Here is a 14,046-nt window from a genome sequence, read left to right on the forward strand (position 1 = left end):
GTAGAGCCTACAGGTTGTTGGGTGGGGCCAGGTCTTGATGCTAATGACCCAAGCAAGATGTCTCCCTCCAGTGAGAGTTCATATAGATGAACACTCCCCCATATCTCTGCCATCAGTGTCTATGTCCCCATGGTGGGCCACAGCTGCCTCCCACCTCTCCAGGAGATGCTTCAAGACCAGCAGGTAGGTCTGGCCCAGGCACCTATCAAATTACTGCTTTTGCCCTTGGTCCTGGTATGCATGAGATTTTGTGTGTGCCCTTTAGGAGTGAAGTCTCTATTTCCCCCAATCCTGTGGCGCTCCTGCAATTAAGCCCCGCTGGCCTTCAAAACTGAATGCTCTGGGAACTCCTTTTCACAGTGCTGGAACCCCAGGCTGGGGCTCAGAACTCTCACTCCTGTGGGAGAACTTCTGTAATATAATTATTCTCCAGTTTGTGGATCACCCACGCTGGGGGGATGAGATTTGATTATATCATGAGTCTGCCCCTCCTACCAGTCTCATTGTGGTTCCTTCTTTATGTCTTTAGCTGTAGAGGATATTTTCTGGTAGGTTTCAGTCTTTTTAAATGATGGTTGTTCTGCAGATTTTTGTTATTTTTGTGTGCTAAGAGGAGGTGAGCTAAGGGTCCTTTTACTCTGCCATCTTGGCTGCTGTCCCTCTGTACCTTTCTAGTGAGCTTTTAAATGAGGAAGTGTGAGTTTTCCAACTTTTTCAAGATTGATAGTCTAGGTCCCTTGAATTTCTATATGAATTTTAAAGACCATGTTGTCAATTTATGCAAATAAGCTAGCTGAGATTTTGTTAGGGATTGCATTTAATCTGTAGATGAATTTGGGGAGAATTACCACCTTAAGTCTTCCAATCCATGGATATTGTCTTCTTTGTTTCCTTTCAACCATGTTTTGTAGTTTTCAGAGTATGAGATTTGCACTTCTTTTGTTAAATTTATACCTAAGAATTTTATTCTTTTTGATTCTATTGCCTATGGAGTTCTTTTTATTTTAAACCACTGTATTAAGGTATGATTGACATGTAAAAGCTGTACATAATCTGTACAATTTGATGAGTGGGAATAAGTGTAAACTCATGAAACTATCACCATCATTAAGGCCATAAACATATTCAACAACTTCCAAAGTTTCCTCCCACCCTTAGTATTATTATTGTAATTATCACTTTCTTGTGCTCATTCCTGATTTTAGTAATTTGAGCCCTTTTTTTCCTGAATTAATTTAGCTCAAGGTTTGTCAATTTTGTAGATTTTTCAAAGTCAAAATTTTAGGTGCATTGATTGTATTGTTTTTCTATTTTCATTAATTTCTGCTCTAATTTTTATTTCCTTCAATCTGTCTGCTTTGGCTTTAGTTTGCTCCACTTTTCCCAGTATTTATAGGTGGAAGTTTAGGATATTAATTTCAGGTTTTTCTTCTTTTTTAATGTAGTTGCTTGCAGATAAAAATTTCCTTCTGACAACTACTTTAGTTACATCTCATAAATTGTTACATTCTTTTCATTTCCACTCACCTCAAAGAATTTTTCTAATTTCCCTTGTGATTTATTCTTTGATCCAGTATTTATTTAGGAGTGTGTTTAATTTCCACATAATTGTAAATTCCCCAAATTTGTTATTCCTTCCTAAGTTCAGTTCGCTGTGGTCAGAGCATACTTTGTGTGATTTCAATACTTCTAAACCCATTGAGGCTTGCTTTTTGACCTTCCATCTAATCTATACTGCAGAACGTTCCATGTGCACTTCAGAAGAATGTAAAGATTCTGTTGTTGTTGAAAGTGTCCTGCAGATGTCTGTTAGGCCTAGTTGGTTTACGGTGTCATTGAAGTCTTCTGTTCTCTTGTTGCTCTTATGCCTCATTGTTCTATCCATTATTGAAAGTGAAGTATTGAATTTTCTGTTACTGTTGAATTACCTTTTTTTTCCCTTCAAGCCTGTCAGTTTTGCTTCATGAATTTTGGGAGCATGCCAGTAGGTACATCCATGTTAATAATTATTATATATTCCTGATAAATTGACATTTTATCATCTTTCCTACTAGTACTTTTGTTTTAAAGTCTATTTTGTCTATTGACGGAGTATAGCCACTCCATCTTTCTTATGGTTGCTATTTACATCTTTTTCTGTCCTTTTACTTTCAACCTGTTTGCATATTTGAATTGAAAGTGTCTTGTAGGCAACACATAGTTGGAACTTGTCTTCTTGTCTATTTTTGTCTTTTGGATTATTTAATCCAGTCACACAACATAATTATTAATGTAGTTGAATTATACATGAGTTGAACTTATTTCTGCCATTTTACTTTTTGTTTTCTAAATATCTTGTCTTTTTTATTGCATTTAATAATTGCTTTATACTTTATTGCTCTACTTCTGCTTCTTTTGTATTCACAAATATTTTCTAGTATAACATTTTATTTCCCTCTATTTTTTAGTTACCTATTTTGAGTTACTTCCTTAATGGCTTCACAAGGGCTTATATATACCTTATCAGAATATACAACAGATTTACACTAACCCAGTTTCAATGAAATATAGAATCTTTCTCCTATATAGCTCTATTCTCTTCCTCTTTTTGTGCTTTTTGTTATATATGTTACATCTATTTTATAATGGCAACCATGCTTTTATAGTTGTTTTATATAACTTAAAGTCTGAGAGCAAATATATATTATAGTTACATTTTCATATTATTTTCATTTATTATTGTTGTCACTTGTTCCTATGATTTCAAGTTACTGTCTCCTATTATTTCCTTGCTTCCATACAGCTTTGCTTTCACCCACCTTTGTGCTGATATTGAGAAATATTACATTTTATGTTTTACTCCCAATAATACAATTATACACATTGTTTTACATATTTGCTTTTTAAATCAGCTAAGGGATGAAAGGAAAAGAAATATGTATTTATATTCTTTTATAATTACATAATTACCTTTACCAGTGTTTTTTTCTTCTCATGTGTATTCAAATTACTCTCTAGGGTCACCTTCTGAAAGGATCTGAAGCCTTAAGAACTGCCTTCAGCCTTTGTTGTAAGGTGGGTCTGGTAGGAACACATTTTCTCAGTTACCTGGGAATGACTTGATTTTGGTTTCATGTTTAAAAGATAGTTTTGTGGGATATTCTTAGCTAATTTTTTTTTGAGTCCTCTGTCAGCCCACTGCTTCTAGTCTCCTTTGTTTTGCATTTATTCTGAGGGATAATTTTGTTGGATGTAGAATTCTTGATTTACTCTTCCTTTTCTTCCTGTACCTAAAATATGTCTTTCACTGCCTTCTGGTCTCCATTATTTCTGATGAGAAGTCAACTGTTAGTTATATTGTTGCTTTATATGAAATAAATCATATTTTCTTACTGCTTTCAAGATTTTCCCAACAGTTTGACTGTAAAGTGTCTAGGTGTGGTTCTCTTTGTGCTTATCCTGGGTTTTACTGAAGTTCTTGAATCTGTAGGTTAATCTTTTTCATCAAATTTAGGAAGTTTTCAGCTATTATTTTCCCCAATATTTCTTATGTCCTCTCCTCCCCCACAGACTCCCATTACATATATTGACATGCTTGATGTCCCACGGATTTCAGTATAAATCTTGCCTATAACAAAATGGGGCCCTCTCTTTACATTTACATTTTTTCTGATTCCATTTAATTTTAAAACCTTAGTTCACTGGCTGTTAGTTAAGAATTAGGTATATTCTTTCAGAAATAGTAAGGAGAATAGTATTTAGATCTTTGTTCTGCATACAGAGGAACATAAGAGATGACAAAAGTGAAATAGTAGTAAGTGAACTGGTATGAAATGGAAGAAAACTGTTTCCAGTTACAAAATAAGAATTCTCTTTATAAATAGTAACTAAAAAGGGAACATGAGAGAATGACAGTGGAACAGTAGTGTTCCTCTTGAGACAATGTTTATAAAACCTTAAATGTAATCTTTAATGAAAAAGTCATATGCATTATATAAAAAGGGGTCATTATGAGTGATGTGGAGATACATACATATGCATTCTTAAAAATACCACATCTCTTATACAGATAAAAATATTTTTTAGCTACAGTTATGAGCATTTCAAAAGAATGGCGCTATGTCAACTAAAGGACAACCAATAAATATAATTAGTTCTTCATCAACACAGTAAGGTTAACAATATTAAAATACCTTCCCTCATATAGTCAAAATACTAATCTTAATTTTCATTAACATATTTGTAGGCAAATGTGTAATTACCAAACAATGTATAGCACAGAAACAAGAAAGTGTTTTAAGTTGAGTTATTTTGATAGGTTTTTCTAATACACATAATTGTCAACAATTTATTATAAAAACCTAAATATATAATTAATAAATACTTGATCAAGTCTTTTAAAATATAATCAGAATGAAATGTGTAGAAAGAGACATTTCAAAGTCATAGCAGTTACTACTATCACAATATTTAATCATTTTTACAATAAGTCTGCTGGTTCATTTCAATTCAATCCATTCTCAGAACCATCACATTTCTTGCTGAATTTGATTTAGAGCAAAAGCAAGTTGCTTAATTTTTATTTCCATTGCTTTTTTGTTCTTGAATGTTTCTTCCAGAAGTCCACGCATTTCTTCTTCAACTCGATGAACCTAAATCAACATATAAATTTTATAACATTTACATTTCTTAATGAAAATGTATTTTAAAAAATGCAAAAAGTGAAAAATTTATTCTTATACATTTTGTATTTTGTGATGTTCATTTAAAGCACAGAGGTTAATAAAATGTTAACTTGTTCAAATACTAATGGGAAAATGTTATACTGTATACAAAATACTTACATGTGTATTATCCACTTATTTCTCATAGGTTCTTGTGATGAACACATGGTAATTTATTTTAACTCTAATGGGAAAATGTTATACTGTATACAAAGTACTTACATGTGTATCATCCACTTATTTCTCATAGGTTCTTGTGATGAACACATGGTAATTTATTTTAACTCTATTTTAGAATTTAGAAAACTTGTTCAAGTTGTGTAGCTTCTCAGTAGCATATTTGGATGATACCTAGTCTTCTGACTTAATCTTTCCACTGTCCTGTGCTGATTATGAATGCTGAATCATGAATTTGACTTACCCTTACAGACTTTAAAAACTGAAACAACATCCGTTCCCCAAGAAACTCTTTAATTTAAACACTGCATTTCTAAAATTGCTGGTGGTGGTTATAAATTACCATCTTTTTGAGAGATCATCTTATGATTTATTGTTAACCTACATTCTCCTAGGATTCAATGTATTTGATACCATTAATTTCTGCTTGAAACTCTCTCTCTTATCATACAACATTCCTGAGAGTACTACCAATATAATCATCCCTTTCTGTTTACTTCCCTCTTCCTAATCTCTAATACAAACTTCCTAATTTTTTTCCCTTTGGAAACTAACATTTTTCCTAATTTAAATGATCACCTCTATGTGATGCCTTACAATTTTTTTTCATGATTACCACATTTAAGCTTTGGTGAAATTTTTCTATTCTCTAACAAACACCTCCCTTTGATGTTACATCATATTGGCAAGATGTCCATAATCAAACACAGTATTTTCCTTTTAGCTAAAGGCCTAATTTCATACTTTATTTAGTAATACCTAATGTACTCTTGTTCAACAATCGGTAGATTTTAAATAAAATATCTGAAACATCTGTTGACTTGAAATGAAATAAAGATCTAAATTTTGAACAAGTTATATTTCCTTATTCACTGTGATTATTTCCAAAGACCTAAATCCCTCTTTCTGGTTACATAGACTCCTGATGGTAATGTCATTTAATTATACAACCTTGATTATAATATATGAAGTATTACTTTCCTTTTCTATTAACTCTTTTCCTTTTCCAGTTGCTGATTTCTGAATCTCCAGTCTTAAAGATATCTGTTTCTTATTATTACTTCAAAATCAGGGAAAAATGGAAATTCATAACTGTCTGCTCATCTAGTGGATCTTAACAGAGGGGTCATATCGGAAGCACCTGTTGAGAAAAATACCTGGGTCTGATCCCAGTCTTAGTGAATGAAAGTCTGAGGGGGAAGCACATGCATATGTATTATTAAAAAGCTCTGCAGGTAATTCTGATGTTTGCCTCTGATTGATTATCATCCTAACCCATTCCTTTGTCAATGATATTGAGAATACGAGAAACTTGATAGTTTTGAACCCTAAATGATAATAAAACATTCCTTGAGAACTTGTCCTAGGTAGTGATGGATTGTATTTAATACATTCACATTCTTATCTTGCCTATGTGTAACCAAAGGGGCTTACAGCTGAAATTGGCTAGGGATACAGAAATTTTTATCCAGAGTTCATGGAGCAGGTGCACATCAGAATCAAACTTATAATCTTGGTTTCATTAAAATTATATTCTACAACTAATCGAAGAATTACCGACATTTTGGTCTGGCTTCATGATTGTACTGGCAATTTTCTTCATATCTATTTGGTTATTAAATCATGCTTCCTTTTCTCTTTTATCATTGTCAAAGATCCAATTTACTTAGCTATAACAATTTAATACTGATTATCAAAGTGAATTTTACTTACAGTACCTTTAAATTTGCAGAATCAATACATTTCTGCTTTTCACTTGCCAGCTGTATTATTTCAGCTTGATGAGCTTCAACAATTGCATCGACATGTTTTTTAAAGGCATCATCCATACTATGAAGCTTTTCTATTGCATCCCTTAAAAACAAAACAAACCCACATATCTACTGGTACATATAAAAATTAGGCTGTTTTTTGTCTTTTTAGATGGAAGCTCTTACATTCATATTTTAATGGAAGCATAACTCCATTAAATAGCAAAGGGCTATCTTGAGTAACTAAAGATATAAGTAGTTCACTATCCAACAGAATCTTAGTAACAGAATAGAGTAGGGTAACATCAATGGAAGTTTGTTACACTATTACCCTTTGAAAGTTACGAGTACATTGGTTCTCATTTATTTTGAGTCTAAGAATATGGTTTATAAGCACCTTCATAGATGCTACTATCAATCTTTTTTTCCTCCATGTATTAGCAGTGTGATAATAATTTGAGGTATATATACTATAGGAAGGTTCAAATTTGTAAGCATATATGTCTGACTTCCCTATGTTAATGCTTAATGGATAAAACCCTATGTTAATAAATTATAAACAGTATTCACAAAATTTTAGTGCTAAAAGTTTCTTATAGGCCAAATACCCATTCCTTTATATTAAGTATGAATAATTTTATTAAAAACATTAAGTCCATAATGAACAAACTTCCTGGTTTTGGCACAGCCCATTGTAATAGTGGATTGAACATTGGGACTGAAACCGAGCAGGACCCTGTGGGGCTCCTGGGCATGGAAGCCTTTCTGTGTCCCCATTTCTTGTTTGTAGGGAATAGACTCCAGCCTCCATGACCTTCCCTGAGTTCCAAAGGGCAGATTCAAACAGTTGCTAATGAGGGAAGGGAGGGGATGCAGAGACTAGGGAGAAGACCACCTGACGCCAGATTAAAGGAACCAGAGAAGCTCATCAGGAGACCACCTGAGGCCAGATTAAAGGAGTGCAGGCACTGCACACACCCTGATCCTTATTAGCCACTCCGCCCTTGGACCATTGCTATAAAACTCCTCACTTCCCAGGTTGGGACACAGGTTTCTGAGGCACGAGCCTGTTGTGTCCCCCTTTGCCCAGCAAAGCAATCAAGCCATTCTTCTCTATTTCACCAGAAACTCTGTCTCTGAGACTTGATTCGGCACCAGTGTACAGACGATGAGTTTTCAGCATCAGGACCATGAATCAAAAGTCTTTTTTTTTATTCCCAGTTGCAACAGTTGGTAGCTATGTGACTAAGGGCGAGTCACAAACTCTGTGTTTAAAGTTTGTCAACTATAAAACACAATAATCCTGCCCGTTCAGCCAACCTCACAGAATTATTGCTGGGTTCAAAATAAGACATAAGAAAAAAATCAATTTATACATTATAAGATACTATGCAAATAAAATCTATTCTTATGAATAATTTACTTATTTTATTAAAATTCCATTAAATTAAAAATCATATATCAATCTTAGTCATAAAAGCATTAATGTATAAAATCAGGCCTTTATTGTTTTGCTCTTAAAAGACATGATAAACAATGCAATATAAGAGATTCTAAAAATTGTCAGGCTTTATGATTTTTATTAAGTTTAGGAACTGCTAGTTATATGCAATGATTGTTTCTTTTAGGATCGAAAGGACTCCAAATTGCAAAGCTGTGACCAGCAGGCGAGAAAACTGCAATAGGTTCCAAGTCAAGGTCTCTATATTAGTGCTTGGTTGTAAAGCAAAGTGGAACAGGGTCCATTAGCAAATAAACAAATGACTGTATTATCAATCAAAACTATCTGGGGAGTATAATAACACCTTTTCAAAGAATTAAAATATGAGAAATCAAATTTCCACGTTCTATTAGACTTGATATAATGGGAACCTACCTCTATATGAGATTTTTGGGCTACCTATATGCCATGTTATCTATGCCATTCTGTATCTTGACATGAGCACTGGTCACTAAACCATGCTACCTAATTTTTAAGGCAGTCAACTTTGTAAATTATTTTAACAAGTCTAGTTATACAGCTTACAAGGTAAAACCCTCATTTCCTCTAGAGTATTTTATAAAATCCATAAAACAATGGCATATATGTATACATTTTCTTCCCCTTCTTTAAAATCAACTCTTATCCTCAGCTGGTGCAGGCCAACTGCTACCTAAATCTGTTTTAGCTTCTTCAGGAGCTCACTGTCCCTGGTAGTCAGTGACTTCCTCCTCTAAACTCCACATACAACAGCCAAAAATATCACTTGCTGCTTTCATTCAAACAGAGTTTGAAAACAATAATCACAGTAATAAAAATGAAATATTTATACAGCAATTACTATGTGTCAGGCACTATTTAAATGCTAAATAACCCATACAAACCATATATATATATATATATATATATATATACATAAATACACATATACATAAAGTTTAAACCTCACATCAAACATTAAGGTAGGAACTATTATAATCTTCATTTTATAGATGGAATGGAAATAAAGTACTTGGCAAATACCTATGTCCAGCATGTTTATACCCTCCTCACCCCCATCCCCCTGCCATTCTATACAACCCACCCATCCCAATTCGTTTTATGTTTAAAGATATCCCACATACTTTAGGACTTAATCCTTACTTTTGCAGTTCAATACTTTTGTCTCTTTCTGCTTTAAGTTTCCTTTCTTTGTTTTCAAAGTTTTCTTTCACTTCTTTTACCTGCATTTCAAGATGACACAGAAGCTCTCCTTTATCATGCCACTTCTGATTAAGTGTACTAATATGAGAAGAAATAATTTAAAAAATAAAATTGGTTGTATGAAATTATTAAGCCACATTTTATTTCTCAACAGGAAATTTGTATAATACCTGTAAGCTTTTCTAATTTCTTCAAGTTCTAATTCCTTTACTTTCAACTGCTGTTTTAGTTTTTCTTTTCTTTCATTGTGTCTTTCTAGTTTCTCAATTATTTCATCCAGTTGTGAAGATTTTTCTTCAAGCTGTTCCTGGGTACATTTTTGTATTTCAGTGATCTTTTCGTGTAATATTTTGATTTGTTCCTCTCTTTCCTGTAAACACTTCATTTTTATAGAAAAAAAATCATTATTTAAAAAAATAATTATTTTTATTAATCTTGAATGTCTCATTTCCTAATTAATTCAATATGGTTTAAAATTATTATAAAAACTACAGATTAAAAAATAAATTGAACATTCAAAGAATGTTTTAGGAAAGATTTACAGAACATTTTAAAAATCACAATCAATAAGGAATAGCACTACTACTATGTTTTAACTGCCACTAAGAAAGATGCACTATTTACACTTTTTATTTCATTAAGTTAGTAACTACCAACCACACAGAGGGAGTAGAAGGAAAAGAAAACTGTGCAATGAAAATTTCAATTAACATGGAATACAGCAAAGACTTATGTTCACTGTGCATGTATGACACAAATTAAAATGCTATTATGCTAACAAGCATCTTCTGCATTAGGATGAGCAAATACTTTAAAATAAAGTATGATTTCATCACTATTACAATGTCACATGAAAATACGCTCTACATCCCCCAAAACATCCTTTTATTATATCTTCTATACTGTGAGTCATACTTTATCCTCTATTTGCACATTACAAATCAGAGGATAATGAAAGCTCAAGACCACCTTAGGCACTGTTAAGTGTTTGCAGGTATTAGGCCTTATGTAGGTTATTTACTTCAATGAACATGTTTGCTTTAAGGGGGTATGCCTGGACGGCTGGAACAGCCCTGCTATAACACCAACTACTGATATCAGTCTACAAAAGTGCAAAAAGATGAAATTGGTAGTTTTTGTTTTTAACCTGTTTCCCCTGCCCCACCTTGCCTCTTTTGCCCTTTTGGGAAGAAGATGGAGGCAAACAAACAAATACTGAACAAGGCTAATTTAGGCATGAATTCATCAGTATTTTAAAAAATGTGGTTCAATTCCTCAGTGTTATATATCTAAAAATTCTAAGCAAAGATATCAGGTAGTCTTCTAGTCTTGACCAACATTTGCATAAAAGGCATGAATTATCTTCTCCTCACAACTCTTGTACTTAAGAGTAATACTTAAGTAAGTACTTAGAGGAGAGCAGTCTTGACACATATTATATTAGGAATCCACAAAAGCTATAGAAGATTCTTATGAAAAACCCCATTAATAAAAAGAATAACATTGTAGCATCAGAGAATTTTGTGACCCATACTTAAAAGTACCAAAATAATACATAGGAGGAAACCAAATCTCAAAAGATTTGTTTCTGATTTCCATAGTCAGAAGCTAACTACAGGATCTACTTAATTGAAAACACTGAACTCCAAATTTTGCAGATTAGGTCATTATCCCTTTAAGTTATTAGCTATGATGAACTTACTGCTAAAAGAAATCATGCCTAGCTATCTCTGTATGTTCTGTGATTAGATGGAATGCACCATTAATGCTCATATCTTTGAGACTGATACAGTGTTCTTTAAAGTAAATGTACTAAGTTGTGAAAAGAAAAATGATGAGTTGAAAATCTGAAAACTTTTTTTTTAACCAAAAATCTAAAACTAAAAGTCATCTGTTTTTTGGCTCCACTATGTTATTCATTTCTAGTTATTTCCTCCCAAAACTCTGCTCAGAGATTAATAAGCAGTAGTCTTACTGTGGAAGTAGTTATGTCAACCACAAGTATTATACCAAGTATAGATTTTTAAAACCAGAAAAAATGTTCACTGCTAAAAAATTTAAATAATTTTCAGTGTAGCTTGACATGTATGACAGATATAATTGAAATTCTGGTTTCATGCAAAACCAAAAAAACAATATAATTGTTTAGGGTAATACAGTTCAAGCATTCACAGCCTAAATCTAGCTATGGATATAGCAACATGGTGATAAATATGTTTATTTTCTGTACTTGACGAAGTTAAGTTCTCAAGGAGTTTCTTAAAAATGACTAAGGGGGAAAAAAAAATCAAATCTTAGGTAGTTATAATTACTCTAAAGAATAAGTTCCTAACTTTATGGGTGATACTCTCACAAGTTTCTTAAAAACCCTTTCTCAGCTATTTTTATACCTTAAAGATAATCTCTAAAAGAAAATTTTGGAGTTCAAATTTGATTCACTGTTCAAGCTAGCTTTCAAAATATTTCTCTGGAAATTTTCATGTAAGATACTTTGAAACAAGTGATCCTATTAGTATTCTCTCTTAAGATAGGCCATATTGAAGAAGAGAGTAAAAACGGTTTCCCTTGGGAACAAGCATGAATCTTTTACATTCTTTCTATTCAGATACTTTAAAATACAGGATAGTAGGTTCGGTCATAATTTTGAAACGTGAATTAGCAATACTGGAAGATACTAAACAATGAAAAGTTTAAATATTTGTTTTTGTGGTTCCTAACACTTTATGGACACTACTTCCAATTATTTCAAAGGGCCATAATAACATTTTCCATAAAATTTTGAGGTGAAAGTAATTTCAAGTTATTAAGTTAATAAATAAATGTCATATGTAACTTTTAAAAGCAAAGAGGCAAACATAAAAGAAAAAACATGATAATATGTCTTAAATTCCATAACAGTTGGGATGCATTGAGACAAATATTTATTATTATACTTTGATCCACAGATTTTTCAAACTTTCCACATGTTCTTTTCCTATAATAAAATGTCAAACTTACCTCTTTTAATTTTCCAATGGTTTCAGTTTGGTCTTCTACGATTTTGCACTTAATTCTTAATGTGTCATTATCATGTTCACTTGCCTTTCGTAGAGATTCATTCTCCCTACACAAACTTTCAATTTGAGCCTCTAGTCTCCCATGATTTTGGGCTAGAGAAGATCCTAAGAAACAAACATCATCAGTAAAAAACTTAAAAAGACCTTGGAGAATTTATATTTTATGAACATCTAATTTTACAATGTATAATATAGTAAATAAAAAGAAAAGCTGAATAAAGAAACAAAATATATAATAGCACAATATGAAGAGGAGAGGGGAAAAGAACAAAAAGGCCTTCTAAACAACTGTGGCTATTTGAGAACCTAAAACCACAAATCATGAACAAGTAACTCAGACATGAAATATTTAATGGGTCATGTTATGCTGTCCAAACAAAATCATATTACAGATTTCTATATGGAATGGACAAATGAAAAATGTTCCATTTAGGCCAACACCTACTATTCATAATTTGTAAAGTCTCTAAGAATGCCTTAAAATGGTGTATATCTCTTACCTTATGGTGACTGGAAAGGGAATGAGACTGAGGGTAAGTCTACCTGAACCTAAAGTGGTTTTCATTCATAAACGATTTCACATTTCTCCACATATAACAACATAAATGTTACCAACATTTTTAGCTAAAAAAAAATGAATGCTGCATATGTACAAATAATTTCAAATCACTAGATAAGAAAGAATTGTTTTCAACGACTTATTTAGTTGCAGCATTGTAAATGTATACCTGTTCAGAAACGTAACCAAATTATGGTGGGGAAGAAAACCAAAAGCAAAAAAATCAGAGCTATAACTTCATAACAGGTGTAATAAACTACTTCCCAATTCCTAAGTATAATTTCATTCCTGTCTGACTGGCAAATGACTACTTCTCCTTTCATATACAGTGTCACCTTCTTTCTTGGTATGTCTAGGCAGAGTTAAGCCCTTCCTTTTCTAATACCCAGATTTGTTGGATTAGCAGAATGCCCTAGTTTTTCCCTTTGAAAATTGAGAATTTTACCCTGTTGTGCCAACTCATGTCCCCATACTTTTCTTTCTGTCCTTAAACCATAAATTAGCGATTCCTTGGCTGCTAGTTCGGAAATAAGCTGCATTTTTTCATGCTTGAGAAGTTCTATTTGAATACTCTTCTGCTTGTCATCTTCAATTAAAATTTCAAGTGTGTTGATTTGATTCTGTACACCACCAAAACACATTGAAAAAAAATGCAAAGTAATTATTATATTTAAGTGCTTCTTTATTTTCTTTTTGCATTTTATGAGAAAAAATGTTATTTAAGCAAATACAAAGTAAATGTTCCTAAATTTTACATCAGAAAATGTTTAAATTTTATTAACTAAAGATAAATGTAGGTCATGACATAAAAAGTCAAATTTTAAGAGCCGACTCCTTTAAATACTCTGAATTTTATTTAATATCTTAAAAGAGCAACTACACATGTAATACTCAAAATTTCTCACCAAATATTGAATATTTATATCAATAGTCTAAAGGTTACTTATAGAAAGTGAGTCCTTTTGGGCAAAGTACCACTAATATTTAAAACTGAGACAACAGAAATAAAGTAATTAAAAAATTATTATAGTTAGGTATATGTAAAAACAACCACTACCACAAAATTAATATATCAACAATTCATGTATTTCCCAAACTTCAACCACCTGTATCACTG

General features: G+C 32.3%; 1 protein-coding gene across 2 annotated transcripts in view; it reads right to left on the reverse strand.

Moving 5' to 3' along the window:
* Nucleotides 1-3,986: 3,986 nt before the first annotated feature.
* The window catches only part of LRRCC1 (leucine rich repeat and coiled-coil centrosomal protein 1), a 37,239-nt gene continuing 27,179 nt past the window's right edge, over nucleotides 3,987-14,046 (reverse strand). For both annotated transcript variants that reach the window (XM_007120457.4, XM_007120456.4), the window contains exons 14-19: nucleotides 13,375-13,549; nucleotides 12,312-12,475; nucleotides 9,485-9,693; nucleotides 9,255-9,392; nucleotides 6,599-6,734; nucleotides 3,987-4,631 (exon numbers count right to left, since the gene is read on the reverse strand). In XM_007120457.4, the coding sequence (XP_007120519.1) occupies nucleotides 4,509-4,631; nucleotides 6,599-6,734; nucleotides 9,255-9,392; nucleotides 9,485-9,693; nucleotides 12,312-12,475; nucleotides 13,375-13,549 (945 nt within the window). In that variant the 3' untranslated portion in view covers nucleotides 3,987-4,508. The remainder of the gene's footprint in view (nucleotides 4,632-6,598; nucleotides 6,735-9,254; nucleotides 9,393-9,484; nucleotides 9,694-12,311; nucleotides 12,476-13,374; nucleotides 13,550-14,046) is intronic.

The sequence above is a fragment of the Physeter macrocephalus genome, chromosome 15 (assembly GCF_002837175.3).
Source record: "Physeter macrocephalus isolate SW-GA chromosome 15, ASM283717v5, whole genome shotgun sequence".
NCBI lineage: Eukaryota > Metazoa > Chordata > Mammalia > Artiodactyla > Physeteridae > Physeter > Physeter macrocephalus.